The 16,256-nt window shown below is 36.5% G+C and overlaps 1 protein-coding gene across 1 annotated transcript; it reads left to right on the plus strand.

The window, feature by feature from the left end:
* The first annotated feature begins 644 nt into the window (after positions 1-644).
* Positions 645-2,891, plus strand: LOC111544008 (olfactory receptor 10R2-like). The gene has a single exon (XM_023214411.1). The coding sequence runs from the start codon at positions 645-647 to the stop codon at positions 1,584-1,586; it is 942 nt and encodes a 313-aa protein (XP_023070179.1). The 3' UTR covers positions 1,587-2,891.
* Positions 2,892-16,256: the final 13,365 nt, after the last annotated feature.

A 16,256-nucleotide genomic window follows, 5' to 3' on the forward strand; every position in this document is an offset into this window, starting at 1 on the left:
CTCCAGTGGATGTCTGAAACTGAATAATACTGAACCCTAAATATACTATGAATTTTTTCTATAATACATGCCCATGATAAAGCTTAATTTATAAATTAGGCATAGCAGGATATTAACAACAATAACTAATAATAGAATAGATCAACAATAACATTATATCAGCATCGCTACTCTTGCGCTTTGGAGCCATTATTAAGGAAAATAAAGGTTACTTGAGCACAAGCTTGGTGATACCATGACAGTTGATCTGATAACTGGACGGCTTCTGAATGACTAATGAGTAATAGCATATACAGTCTGGATACACTGCACTAAGGGATGATTCTTGTCCTGGGCAGGAAGGAGCAAGACAGTCTCCAAGTAGGGGACCTAACAGATAGGCTTTATAACTGTACCCTTCATGTGTACATTTGTCCCCAGATTCACTGCTAAAATCAAGAGCAGAAAAATAGCAGTTTGAATGCATATCGATTTAGAAGAATTTCTGGTTAAATTTATAATTCTTTTTTCTCTCCCATGCTTGTTGTTTCTCATTCAAACAAGACTGGCTTAGCTACTTTCTGAGGGTAAGTCTTCCTGAATTTTAAGTTCCAAAGATCTCTGGACCTGATCATATTGACTTTATTCTGTGGGATCAACTCTTCATGGCCAATTCCTCCTCTGTCACTGAGTTCTTACTGCTGGGCTTCTCCAGCCTTGGGGAATTGCAGCTTGTCCTCTTTGTGGTCTTTCTCTGCCTCTACTTGATTATCTTGAGTGGAAACATCATCATCATCTCGGTCATTCATTTGGATCACAGCCTCCACACACCCATGTACTTCTTTCTAGGTATTCTTTCTATCTCGGAAATCTTCTACACAATTGTTATTCTGCCCAAGATGCTTATCAACTTATTCTCTGTACTCAGGACACTCTCCTTTGTGAGTTGTGCCACCCAGATGTTCTTCTTCCTTGGTTTTGCTGTCACTAACTGTCTGCTTCTGGGAGTGATGGGTTATGATCGTTATGCTGCCATCTGCCAGCCTTTGCAATACGCTGTTCTCATGAGCTGGAGAGTATGTGGACAACTGATAGCAACTTGTATTATTAGTGGCTTCCTAATATCTCTGGTGGGAACAACTTTGGTCTTTAGCCTCCCTTTCTGTGGCTCCAACAAGGTCAACCACTACTTTTGTGATATTTCACCAGTTATCCGTCTCGCCTGTGCTGACAGCTATATCAATGAACTGGTCATCTTCATCTTCGGGGTCTTGGTGCTTGTTGTGCCCTTGATATTTATCTGCATTTCTTATGGCTTCATTGTCCGCACCATTCTGAAGATCCCATCAGCTGAAGGCAAACAAAAAGCCTTCTCCACCTGTGCATCCCATCTCATTGTAGTCATTGTCCATTATGGTTGTGCTTCCTTTGTCTACTTGCGACCCTCAGCCAAATATACTTCGGGCAAAGATAGGCTGGTGACAGTAACCTATACCATCATCACCCCACTGTTGAACCCTATGGTATACAGCCTCAGGAACAAAGATGTGCAGCTGGCTATTCAGAAACTGATTGGAAAGTCTGGGTTTTCTCTTAAGACTCTATAATCAGAATACTTTCGAACAGTAGGGACACCATTAGACCAATTGTGTCACGATTATTTAAATCATGAGATTATCTAGTCTATTAATCTAACTGTGAGGCCTTGGATTGTTTGACATTTGGGGCCTACATGTTCTATGTAAAGCAGAGATAGCAATATTTTCTTCCTGGAGTCATTGTAATTAAGAGAGATTACAAAATATCTGGCAATAGAGTATAACTCTCCTCCTCTTTCCGTTCTTCCTCTGGATTTAAAGTCCTCAAAAAGGTCTTAGCAGCCATCATTTTTTGCCCTATATTTGTCTTGTTTGACCAAAATGCTTGATTGCACTCTGTTTAAGGTTATGTCCAGCTTAAAATGAGGAGTCCAGGCCTGAAGGTGGCTTAGATCTAGTGGTATGACACGGCAGGGAAAACTGTACCATATGGGTAATTAGATGATTTAAAAGTGGACACTGGTTAGGTCATGACTGAAGCTTTGACTCTTCTCTGAGTCTAAATTCTAATATATGGAAAGTAGGGATAATGTAATTTTCCTGTTCTACGTCGTGGGGATTTTATTTGTAACTTATAAACAGTATAAAAGAAAGTGTAAAAGCAGTGCAAAATGTGAAACTACATACAATGTAGAACTCATATCAAGCAGTTTTGCATAACCGAGAGGATTTTATTTCTTTCAAGTTCTTCAAAACAGGTATTTTGGAATGGCTTTTCTGACTGCTCCTTTGAACCACTTCTTACGTAACATAGAAGTTATGCTACGTAACATAGAAGTTATGCTACATAATGGAATGGAAAACAATATTCAACCATTCTGTCCCATCTTGGGCTAAAGGTATCTACATGGCTTTCCACATTGAATTTATTAGGAAGAGGAAGCTACTCAATTTCAAATTTATCAAGCGAGTATATAAGATTTGAGAGAGAAGTACTTTGATGATCATCTGGTCCAATCTCTGACCTGTACAGAAATTTCTTCAACAGTATCTGTAAAGTAAACCCTTCTTCACTAATTGGGCATCAACGACCTTACAAAATGTATATTCCCGTTGCACTCAGCGATTACTATTATTCCCTCTCATTTCAGCTGATGTTTGCCTCTGCTTTTCATGCATTCTATCTCTTGTGTCATACAGTAAGTCGAGTCCTGATTCCCAGATGTTTGAGACAGTTATGATGACAATCTGAACGTTTTCCATAACTTATGTGACCTGAATTTCAGATGTCTCACTATCCTGGGTGCAGTTCTCTAGCTCTGCTGTAGATTATCAGTTTTCTTGTAAAAGAATAATGAATAAAACTGAAGTTCATATTTCATGTGCAGCCTCTTTTTTCTGGGGTATAATATAACTGTATTCTTTCCTGTTAACCTTATTTAGATTTTCAAACTAAAATGTGTCAAATCACAAATAATGTTTTCTTATATTTAAAAACTATAACCTCTGTTCCCATTTTTATCTCCCTTTTCCAGTTTTTGGCCTAAGTATTTTTATTTATTTTCATTTTACTTCATTTCATTTTCATAGTTAAATAAGGCGTTTCAAGTAGAACATTGGTTATTGCCATTGTTTTCTTCTGTTCTTTTTTTTTTTCCAATGGGTTTATATTTCTCATTTATTGACCAAATGTTATTTAGGAATGGAATGTTTATGTATTATAGTTATATTCATGCTGATATTTAAATAACTTCTGTTATTTATTTCTAGTTTAGTTTTGTGTTGTGGGAGAATGTGATTGACAGTTCTATTTTTACAAATTATTATGTTTTATTAATGGTTTCTTATGAATTATGCTCAGTGAAGCACACTCATTTAAGTTAAAATTTTGGTATGTGTAGATGTTATATTTATTTTATGAATTAAATTTAATTAAACTATTTTAGTACACTATATTGTTATTGGTGTGTATATGACCTGTCATGGTTTCATAGTGCTGAAATAAAATGCTTCACTGCATTTTAGAGCTTATTAGAGTTTTATTACACTTCTAACAACATTGATGTTGAATTTTGTTGTGAAATCTTTTATTACATACCAAATAAACCTCTTGGGATTTAACATGTATTTCTACCTATAAATGCACTAAAATAATAGCAGGTGTATTAAAAAATACATATAAGCCATCATCAATAAGGTAAACAGGAGAGAACACAGGGGAAACATCAAAACAATTATAGAAGCAAAAATAAAAAGGATGATTGATATGGTTGTAAAAGAAAGAGATAAAATTGAAAACACACCTGCAAAACAGGGAAGCCAACCATTTCACAACGCCTAACTGTATCTGGACATTCTTGTCAAAATTGGGTCACCCAGATGATATTGGGAGGAGTAAGATTGGTTTACTATCTGAATAAGGAACTCAAATTCTCCATCAGTGCTTCTCAAATCATCTGCAGTAAAGAACCAGTTTCTTTTTACATTTCATAGAAGGCCAATACTTCAGTAAGATACGATAAAAATCAACTACTAGAAAAAAGAAATGAAAAGCATCTGAGCTATTCTATATTCTGTTCCAAAAAATGTGTCTGATTGTGTGCTTGTATGTCTCAGTAATATCAAATTTTATAATAGTTGCTTACCACTGATAAGTAACAAAAATGTAATGTAGTTTCTATACCTGTCTCATTACAAGCCAATAACAATAAGCTCATAGATCAGCCCTAGACCGCCGACTCCCACTGGAGTAACATCGCTTTGTATCTGTTGCATGCCAGGTTAACATTGGAGGTTAACTTTTACGGCAGTTAAACTAAGGACTTCTGATTTCAAACACTTGGTAGAACAGAGGCAAATGTAAGGGGCTGTACTTCAAGCAGAGGATTAAATGTGAGTGGTTTCATACTATGAGGCACCACCAGCCTCTTTCCCAACACTCAGACCCCAGATTGACAGTCAATCTTACATCTTTCACTTAGGTAGCAGGAGTGTTTCTTTCTGGAGAAGGTAATGAGAAGTCAGGAGTAATTTCAACAAAATGAATAGCATTGCTTTGGCTGACTTCTGTGTAGGAGCCCACCAGTTCACAAGGTCTACTCATGTGTAGAGAGCTTCAAACAGGCTTTTTAGTGCTGTGGTCTGGAATATATTTGAACATCCAAGAGTTATCAGACAGTTGAAGAAGGTTTTAACATGAAACACAGATACCTAAAGATAAGAGAGAATCCCCTGGGGGATATACAGGAAATGCATAGAATAAAAAAAAAATTGATATCTTCATATAAAATATATTGGAACCATGAAAGAAGAACAGTATATCATGTACACTTTTTAATTAAAACACAAACACACAGAAAAGTGCACAAATTATAATGAACACATCAATTAATTATCACAAAGTGAATACGTATGGGTCAAAAAATATAATATTCCAAACACTTCATTACCCACTACCTATTCTCCAACAGAAACAACATTCATGGCTTCTAATATCATGCATCAGTATTTTCATGCCTTCACACTTTATAAGAATATATTTACAGAGCTATATCCCCTAGTATTATTATTTTCTTTTACTCCAGTTTCTCTTTTTGTATCTTTTTCTGTTATAGCCTTATCCATTAAGTTTATTGTCTTCTGTTCCTCCAAGTTTAACCTTCATTTATGAAATAATTTTTCTTTCATTTCCCATTGCTTCCTAATCTATCTCCTCTCTTTTCAAAACTTCTTCTCTTCTATTCACTCTTGACTGAGTTTATGATTCTGATCTTTGCTATTATTTTGTATTTTCTATCACTTCTTTAACTTCTTTGACCTCATTTTGAAATATTTAGTTAGAGTTTTCATCGATGTTGAAGTCATATCTTCCCGGCTATTGCAAGTTGTGTTCCCTGGGAAGCATATTCTGGGATCGCTTGACATATAGAATATTTGTTAATAAATACATGTATTTATACAGATTAACACCTGTGGAATGTGGGGGGAAGTATTGGGTACAGAGAGAGGTCAAGCCGAATGCGCTCCTAGTGACAACCTCAGCTGACCTAACAGTGAGCTCCGTAGCTGGAGTGACCATTCAGAAGCATCTGAGCTGGGCCACGATGGCCAGGGCTTTATTAATCTGCATAATTTTGTTTGGGTGTAGTCTGCTTTACGAAGCCTGTTACTTTGGACAAGATGTCTGTGTTGCTGACACAATGACTAAGTTGACAGCTAAAGTCTGCCTACTGACAGAGCTACTATCAGCTGGGGGGCAACAAGTCCTTTATTTGAAGGAGAACCTGGGCAGGATATCTTGGTTTTCACTCTGTAGGTGCGCAGCTATTCTCTATAGTAATGTTGGACGGCTGAAGATTTTTTTTTCTCATAATAACTTCACATGAAATACAGGCGTGATCTTTTCCTGAACTTATGTTTAGTGAGATTAGTTTTCATGTACTCTTGTGAGGGGAGGATAGTATTCCTAGTTTTGCAGCTGTTGAGCTCCCTCTTGTGTTGTCATCAGAAAGTATTCAACTGTTAATTGGAACCTCTAAACATTCTTTGTTTTGGTTGATAGCAAATCAGCCAATGACTTTTTAAGTTATTACCACCGGCAGTTGTTTTTTGTTGTTCTTGTTGTTCTCCCGATATTAGTACTTCCAGAAACTGTTCTTTTGCTCTTCTTTGTTTATCATTTCTAATACTATACTTAGAGTTCCTTGTGTGTATTTTGTTAATTAGGTTTTTAAAAAACATGGTAATGAGAGTTTTTAATTTCCCTTTTACACTCACTTTTTTCCTTATTTTTAATTAAGGAGGAGTTTACATTTAAAAATTTAAGTATTTTAAGTATCAGTTATTTGAGGTTTTACAAATACATGCACCCATTTAACCACCTCACCAATCAAGAAATACTATATCTTCATCACGTCCAAAAGTTATCTCATGCGAATTTCCAGATGACTCCTTACCCAGAGTCAACACAGAATTTGATTTTTATCAATATAGTTCAGTTTACACTTCTTGAATTTTAGATACATGTAATATTATAGTATGTACTCTTGTGTGTCTAACCTCTTTCAGAAAACCTAACGCTTATGAGATTCATCTATCTTACTGCATATAAAACAATTTGTCTTTTTATTGATGTATTCACCTGAATGGATACGCAAAAATGTATTTATTCATTTATCTGTTAATAGACATTTGTTTCATTCTAATTATTGGCTGTTATAAATAAACCTGCCATGAACATATTTTGAACAAATCTTCTGTGGACATTAGTCCTCTCTCTTAGATGTTTAGCAGTAGCACTTCTGGGGTCATAAGGTAGGTATACATTTAACTCCATAATATGATTCCCAAATGTTTTCCAAAATGGGTACACCTCATAACTTTCCTACCAGCTGCTTCACATTTTCTCCAACTTTTGGCACTGCCTGTTTTATTTTCCTGTATTTTTAATATATTAGTAATTCTAGTGAGGGTAAGTAGTACCTCATTTAGTGGTATTTTGTATTAGCCTGATATCTAATTATGTTGAACATTCTTTTATCATTTGCCTATTGACTATTCATTTGTTTTTAGTAAATTGCCTTTGTCTTCTGCTCATAAGATTATTTTAAAATTATTGAATCCTATTATTTATATGTTCTGAATTAAGTTTGTTTGGAACACATATGTGCTACGAATATTCTCCCCAAGTCTGTGACTTCCATTTCTATTATTTAAGTAGTGTCTTTTAATGAGGGCAAGTTTTATAGAATTTTGATTAATTAAATTTAAAATTGTTTTATTTTATATTTAGTACTTCTTCTGTCTTGTCTAATAAACATTTTCCTAAACTGAAATCAAAGAAACATTCCCTTATATTTGCGCCTAGAACTTTATAGTATTAGCTCGTATGTGTGGTGCAGGTTCATTTGTTTATGTTTTATGTCTTAATCAAATATATTGAGACATAACTTATAAACAATAAAAGACACAAATTTTAAGTGTATATTTTGATGTTTTGACATATATGTAGAAACAAGTAAACACCACCATGATCAAGATATAGAACATTCCTTTGCATGTAAGACAGAAACAAAGGGTTATCAATGACAGTTTCTACCCTATATCAGGCTCAGCCTCCAATGTGTATCTGCATTATATTTGTTTTGTACTTTATTACTTATTCATACAGATGAGTAATTTCAAGTTAAAAGAGAATTTTTTGTTTGTTTATATTATCCCTTCTTGCAATGCTTTTCTATTAAAGTCAGACACAGGGAAATCTTTAACTCCAGACTTACCCAAAGCAACTTTTCTACTGATTTCAAATGTGTTAAAAGTTATACAACAGAATATCCAGTCTGTATTTGTTTTAAAATACTTAAAAAAAATCAAGAAATATTTATTAAGCTACACCTTAAAAGACAGTTTAGTATTAGTGTAAAGATGAACAAATAGATTAATGGAACAAAATAATATTCAGAAATAGAAACACATACATATAATTTTCTACAAGGCCCTCAAGGCAATGTATTATAAAAATGATATTGAAAATGAAAAAAGATGTAAAACATTTCCATTACCCCAAAATTTTCTCACATGCTCCATCCTATTGTGCCCCGTATACCACCATCAGCCCCAGGAAACCAATGATTTGCTTTCTATTGCCAGAATTTAGTTTGACAATACAAGAATCTTATCAGAATAAAATAACATTTTGCTTTCTTTTTATCACTAAGCATACTTTTGAGGTTTATCCATGTTGTATGTAACTTCGCAGTTCATTCTTTTTGTACCATTGTGTACATATACACAATGTGTTTCATTTTCTTACACTCCCAACAGAAACGTATGAGAGTTACCAGTTGCTTAACATTCTCAACAAACTGTGTTACTCTTAATTTCATGTATTAAGTAGATGCATAGTTGTATCCAATTGTGGTTAGAATTTAAATTTGTTTTGATGACTAAAGACACTGATTTTTGTGTGTGTATATTGGCCGTCTACATATGTTTTAGTTGAGCACCTTTTCAGATTTTTTGTCCATTCCTTAATTAGAGGCATATTTTCTTCTTTGCAATATTTGAGTTGGTTCCTTTGTCTTCATAATTGAAATGCAAGAGTTCCTTATGTTTTCCAGGTATATATATTTTTGTCATATTATGCAAATATTTTCACTATATTGTAACTTGCTTTTAATTTTCTACCATGTCTTTTGAAGAGCAGAAGTTTCCTTTAGTTTTGATAAAGTCCAACTTACTGACTTTGACTTTTATAGTTTAAGTGTTTTCTGTCATACTTAATAAGTTTCTGAAAAATTCAAGCTCACTAAAGTTCTATCTAATGTTTTTTTTAAATAATATTAGTTCTTATAGGCAGAATGTGATTCATCTCCAGTTAATTTTTGTAAGTGGTGTAAAAAACATCAAGATTCTTTTCTATCCAAATGCATTATTATTGGAAAGAGTATTCTTCTACCATTAAACTGCCTTGAGGGCCTTTTAGAAAATTAACTATACATATGTGTTTTTATTTCTGAATGTTCTGTTTTGTTCCATTAATCTATTTGTTCATCTTTATACTAGTACTAAACTGTCTTTTAAAGTGTAGCTTAATAAACATTTCTTGAAATCAATGTAATGCCCTTTGGATTCTGCCGTCTTAGTCCTCTTGGGAAGCCATCCATGAGGAAGTGCTGTACTTTAGAACTTGCTGGAAAATCACTCTCTGGTGTACTCTGGGGGTGGAGGACATCTATGGGAAGACGCTTCTGTTTGCGACCTTCTGGGAAAATACTTTTGATGATGGTACCACCTGGGAGGTAGCACTACTGGGAGTCCTGCTTGTTACTAGACTTCACACACATAGCATGTCCAGGCAGATGAAAGCATGCCAGAAATGGGAAGATAACCCCGTTTTAACTTCAATGTCCCTTCATGCCTTCTACAGAAAAGCTTAATGTCATGTCTGCTGCTAAAGGAGAAATACTCCAGTAACACAATCAGGACAAATAAAGGTAGATTTGGAGCTAAAAGGCAATTACACTCTTAATTTTCTTTCTTTTTAAAATTTTGACAGAATTTAGTTTTTATTCATCTCTATGAGCTCTGGAATTATGTTAATGTCAAAAGATGTTTATAAAGTATACTCCACTAAAATTTTTCTGAAAATTCTAACAAGGGCATTTAAAACAAGGGTTACAGAGGCCAATTACAATTTCACTCAGAAAGAAAACAATATTTGTTTTTATATAGGACAATGATTGTTTTTTAATATAGCATGGGTCACAGATATACTACTTTTTCAACTAGGTCAACACCAACTTTTTTTGTGTATTGTAAGAACATTTAACATGAATACACCCCCTGATCAAAATGTTAAGTGAATTATATGGTATTGGTAACTGTAGTGATATATTATGCCATTCTTGCATTGCTATAAAGAAATACCTGAGAATGGGTAATTTATAAAAAAAAGAGGTTTACTTCACTCATGATTCTGCAGAATTTACAGGAAGCATGGAGCTGGCATCCGCTTGGCTTCTGGTGAAGCCTCAGGGAGCTTTCAATCATGGTGGAAGGTGAAACAGGAGTGGGCACATCATGTGACCAGAACAGTAGAGAGAGAGTTGGGGGAAGGTGCCACAAATTTTGAAATGGCAAGATCTTGTGAGAAATTATTCACTATCATAAAAATAGACCAAGCCATGTGAAGTTCACCCCCATAATCCAAACACCTCCCACCTTCAGCACTGCTGATTACAATTCAATGTGAGATTTGTGTGGGGACAAATATCCAAATGATATCAATATTTCTGTCTCCTCCCAAATCTTGTGTCCTTCTAACATTGCAAAATATATTTATGCCTTTCTAACAGTCCCCCAAAGTTCTAACTTGTTCCAGTGTTAACTCAAAAGTCCAAAGTCCAGAGTCTCATCTTTGAGAAGGAAAGTCCCTTTCATTCATGAGCCTGTAAAATCAAAACAAAGTTATTTACTTCCAAGATGCAATAGGGATATAGGTATTGGGGAAACATTGCTCTCTAAAAAGAAAGAAATTGGCCAAAAAAATAGGGGCTACAGGCCCCATGCAAGTCCTAAAGCCAGGAGGGCAGTCATTAAATTTTAAAGCTCAAAAATAATATCTTTTGACTCCACGTTCTACATCCAGGCCACACTTCTATAAACTCCTCATGGAGGTTTCAATCATGGCTCCCAAGGCTTAGGGCAGCTGTGCCCCTATGGCTTTGCAGGGTTCAGTCCCCATGTCTGTTCCCATGAGTTGATGGTGAGTGCTCTTGGCTTTTCCAGGTGCAGAGTGCAAGCTGTCAGTGGATCATCCTTTCTGGGGTCTGGAAAATGGTGATGGCCTTCTCACAACTCCACTAGGCAGTGTCCCAGGAGGAACTCTTGTGGGGGCCCAAACCCACATTTCCCCTCTGCATTGCCATAGTGGAGGTTCCTTGTGTGTTCCGCACCCCTGCAGCAGGTGTCTCTCTGGGCACTCAGGCTTTTCCATAGGTCCTCTGAAATCTAGGTAGATGGTACCAATTCTCATTCACTCTGAACTCTGTGTGCCTATAGGCTTAAAACCATGTGTAAATTGCCAAGGCTCAGAGTGGCTTGAATTCTTCAAAGTGACATGTTGAGCAGTAACTGGGACCCTTTGATCCCCATTTGAAGCTGGAGCAGCAGAATGCAGGGAGAAGTTTCAGGAAGCTGTGTGTGGCAGCAGGGATTCTGGGCCTTCAATGGAAGGGGCTGCCACAGAGGTCTCTGAAATGCCTTCAAGGCTTTTTCCCCATTGTCTTGGCTATCAGCACTTGGCTCCTTTTAAGGTATGCAAATTTCTTTAGTAAATGGTTGTTCCACAATCCGCTTGAATTCTTCTCCCCTCAAAAGCTTTCTTTTTTTTCCTTTGCCACATTGCCAGGCTGCAGATTTCTCAAACTTTTATTCTCTACTTTCCTCTTAAATGTAAGTTTCAGCCTTAAGTTAGTCCTTTGTGCCCACATCTGAGTGTAGGTTGTTAGAAGCAACCAGGCCACACCTTGAGTGCTTGGCTGCTTAGAAATTTCTTTCATCAGATACCCTAAATTATCATTTCAAAACTTTAACTTCCGCAGATCCCTAGGGCATGAACATAAGGCAGCCAAGTTCTTTGCTAAGGCATATCAAAAATGACCTTTGCTCCAGTTCCCAGTGTGTTCCTCATTTCCATCTGAGACCTCCTCAGTCTGGACTTCACTGTCTGTATCACACATCAGCATTTGGGTCACAACCATTTTACCAGTCTCTAAGAAGTTCTAAACTTAACTTCAATTTCCTGTCTTCTTTTGAGCCCTCCAAACTCTTCCATTCTCCACCCATTACCCAGTTCTAAAGCTGCTTCTACACTTTTAGGTATCTTTATAGTAATGCCCCACTCTTCTGTACCAATTTCTTGTGTTACACCATTCTTACCTTGCTATAAAGCAATACCTGAGACTGGGTAATTTATAAAGAAAAGAGGTTTAATTGGCCCATGGTTCTGCAAACTTTACAGAAAGCATGGTGCTAGCATGTGCTTGGCTTCTGGTAAAGCCTCAAGGAGATTTCAACTGTGGCAGAAGGCATAGTGGGAGCAGGCACATCACTTGGCCAGAACAGGATCGAGAGAGAGAGTGGAAGGGAAGGTGCAACACTTTTAACTGACCAGATCTTGTGAGAACTCACTCACTATCACAAAGAAAATACCAAGCCATGAGGGACTCATCCCCGTGATCCAAACACCTCCCACCAGGTCCCATCTCCAGCGTTGGGGATTATAATTCAACATGAGATTTAGGTGGAAAAAATATTCAAATTATATCAAATCACAATGTTGTACAGTTGGTTTCTAGAATTTGTTTATCTTGTATAACTGAAACTTAATATTCAACAAAATGGAACTCACATTTTCTCCTCCCCTGCCTACTGGTAACCACTGTTCTACTCTCTGTTTCTATGAGTTTGACTAATACTGTATAAATTTCTCTTATGGGCATATATTCAAAATTCTTAAAATTGGGATTTTAAAGTGACATTAACAATGCCATGTTTATTGTGACATTATTCACAATAGCCAAGAAAAAAAATAACCCAAATGTTCATGAACAGATTGATGGATTAAGAAAATGTAGTGTATACTTACGATGGAATATTATTGAATGTGATTAGTAATCTTATAAAAGACAAGAAAGAACTTGTTGCTCTTTCTCTGTTCTTCATTATGTGAGGATATAATTAGAACACAGCTTTCTGAAAACCTCAAGCAAACCCCCTTATTAGATGCTGAATGTGTGAGTAGTTGAACTTGGACTTCCCTCCCTGCAGTACTGTGAGAAATAAATGTTTGTTGTTTAAGCTACCCAGTCTATGGCAATTTGTTATAACAGCTGGAACTGATTAAGACAGATGGTTTTCATTTCTGTGGCATCAATGGTAATGGCTTCTCATTTGTTTCTGGTTTAATTTATTTGAGACTTGTTTTTTTAGCCTAGATAACTTTTTATCATTTTTTTTTTATCTTTTCAAAACACTAACTCTTAGTTTTAAATTTTTTTCAATTGTTTTAATATTCTCTATTTCATTTATTTCTGCTTTAATCTTTATAATTCCTTTAGGTATAACGTTAGGTGGTTTATTTGAGATCACTCTTTTTTAATAAGAGTGTTTCTTCCTATAAACTTTTCTCTTACTGCTGTTTTTGCTGCCTTCCATAAGTTTTTAAAATTTGTCTTGAGATACTTTTTAATTTCCCTTCGATTTCTGCCATGACTAAATGGTATGTTATTTAATTTCCACATATTTGTAAATTTTTCATTTTTTCCTACTATTGGTTCCTAGCTTCATTCTATTGTGGTTGAAAAATATATTTTTGTTTGTGTCAGTCCATTCTCACATTGCTATGAAGAAATACCTGACACTGAGTAATTTACAAAGACAAGAGGTTTAATAAGCTCATGGTTCTGCAGGCTATACAGGAAGCATGATGCTGGCATCTGTTTGGCTTCTGAGAAGACCTCAGAAAACTTACAATTATGGTGGAAGGTAAAGAAGGGCGAGTAGGCATATCACACAGCCATAGCAGGAGCAAGAGAGAGACTGAGGAGAAGGTGATATACACTTTTAAACAACCAGATTTTATGAGAACTCACTCACTCACCATCAGAAGAACAGCACGAAGGGGATGGTGGTAAATCGTTTATGAGAAATCCATGCCCATGGTCCAGTTACCTCCCATCAGGTTCCACCTTCAATATTGGGAATTACAATTTTACATGAAATGTTGGCAGGGAAACAGATCCAAACCATATTCATATGATTTCAATCTTTTTTATTTGTTGAGACTTAGCATATGATGTTTCCTGAGGAATGAGCTGTGTATTTTTGAGAAGAATGTGTATCCTGCTGCTGTTGGCTGGAATATTCTGTACATGTCTATTAGGATCATTTGATGTATTACATTGTTGACATCCACTATTTCTTTCTTTTTTTTTATTATTACACTTTTAGTTTTAGGGTACATGTGGACAACGTGGAGGTTTGTTACATATGTATACATGTGCCATGTTGGTGTGTTGCACACATTAACTCGTCATTTACATTAGGTATATCTCCTAATGCTATTCCTCCCCCTAGCCCCTCCCCACAATAGGACCCGGTGTGTGATGCTCCCCTTCCTGTGTCCAGGTGATCTCATTGTTTGATTCCCACCTATGAGTGAGAACATGCGATATTTGGTTTTCTGCTCTTGCAATAGTTAGCTGAGAATGATGGTTTCCAGCTGCATCCATGTCCCTAGAAAGGACACAAACTCATCCTTTTTTAAGGCTACATAGTATTCCATGGTATACATGTGCCACATTTTCTTAATCCAGTCTGTCACTGATGGACATTTGGGTTGATTCCAAGTCTTTGCTCTTGTGAATAGTGCTGCAATAAACATACGTGTGCATGTGTCTTTATAGCAGCATGACTCATAGTCCTTTGGGTGTATCCCTAGTAATGGGATGGCTGGGTCAAATGGTATTTCTAGTTCTAGATCCTTGAGGAATTGCCACACTTTTTTCCACAATGGTTGAACTTGTTTACAGTCCCACCCACAGTGTAAAAGTGTTCCAATTTCTCCACATCCTCTCCAGCACCTGTTGTTTCCTGATTTTTTAATGATTGCCATTCTAGCTGGTGTGAGATGGTATCTCATTGTGGTTTTGATTTGCATTTCTCTGATGGCGAGCGATGATGAGCATTTTTTCATGTGCCTGTTGGCTGTATGCATGTCTTCTTTTGAGAAGTGTCTGTTCGTATCCTTTGCCCACTTTTTGCTGGGGTTGTTTGTTTTTTCTTGTAAATTTGTTTGAGTTCTTTATAGGTTCTGGATATTAGCCCTTTGTCAGATGACGAGATTGCAAAAATTTTCTCCCACTCTGTAGGTTGCCTGTTCACTCTGATGATACTTTCTTTTGCTGTGCAGAAGTTCTTTAGTTTAATTAGATCCCATTTGTCAATTTTGGCTTTTGCTGCCATTGCTTTTGGTGTTTTAGACATGAAGTCCTTGCCCATGCCTATGTCCTGAATGGTACTACCAAGGTGTTCTTCTAGGGTTTTTATGGTATTAGGTCTAACATTTAAGTCTCTAATCCATCTTGAGTTAATTTTCGTATAAGGAGTAAGGAAAGGATCAAGTTTCAGCTTTCTACTTATGGCTAGCCAATTTTCCCAGCACCATTTATTAAATAGGGAATCCTTTCCCCATTTCTTGTTTTTGTCAGGTTTGTCAAAGATCAGATGGCTGTAGATGTGTGGTATTATTTCTGAGGACTCTGTTCTGTTCCATTGGTCTATATCTCTGTTTTGGTACCAGTACCATGCTGTTTTGGTTACTGTAGCCTTGCAGTATAGTTTGAAGTCAGGTAGCGTGATGCCTCCAGCTTTGTTCTTTTGACTTAGGATTGTCTTGGCAATGTGGGCTCTTTTTTGGTTCCATATGAACTTTAAAGCAGTTTTTTCCAATTCTGTGAAGAAACTTATTGGTAGCTTGATAGGGATGGCACTGAATCTATAAATAACCTTGGGCAGTATGACCATTTTCACGATATTGATTCTTCCTATTCATGAGCATGGTATGTTCTTCCATTTGTTTGTGTCCTCTTTGATTTCACTGAGCAGTGGTTTGTAGTTCTCCTTGAAGAGGTCCTTTACATCCCTTGTAAGTTGGATTCCTAGGTATTTTATTCTCTTTGAAGCAATTGTGAATGGAAGTTCATTCATGATTTGGCTGTCTGTTTGTCTGTTACTGGTGTATAAGAATGCTTGTGATTTTTGCACATTAATTTTGTATCCTGAGACATTGCTGAAGTTGCCTATCAGCTTAAGGAGATTTTGGGCTGAGAGGATGGGGTTTTCTAAATATACAATCATGTCATCTGCAAACAGGGTGAAAGGGACCAGGACAGCAGGGACCAGGGCTGCAAAACAACTCCCCAACTAACTTAGGCAAACAATTCCAGGAATCTAGAAAGCAGAACAGACCAGGTGAGCAGACCGGGAAAACAAGCCCTACCCCTACCCTACCACTACCCTGCAAGCCCCTGATAAACGTCATCAGTGTTCCAAAATGTAACCGCCCTACCCCTACCCTACCCCTACCCTGCAAGCCCCTGATAAACGTCACCAGTGTTTCAAAATGTAACCGAAATACCAGAAATGGTTCAAATGTCAGCCAATCCTAAGTCTGAT

This window comes from Piliocolobus tephrosceles, chromosome 1 (genome assembly GCF_002776525.5).
Source record: "Piliocolobus tephrosceles isolate RC106 chromosome 1, ASM277652v3, whole genome shotgun sequence".
Taxonomy (NCBI): Eukaryota; Metazoa; Chordata; class Mammalia; order Primates; family Cercopithecidae; genus Piliocolobus; species Piliocolobus tephrosceles.

What these genes read in the sequence shown, in the direction of transcription:
- LOC111544008 (XM_023214411.1), top strand. Translation starts at nt 645, where the DNA reads ATGGCCAATTCCTCCTCTGTCACTGAGTTCTTACTGCTGGGCTTCTCC.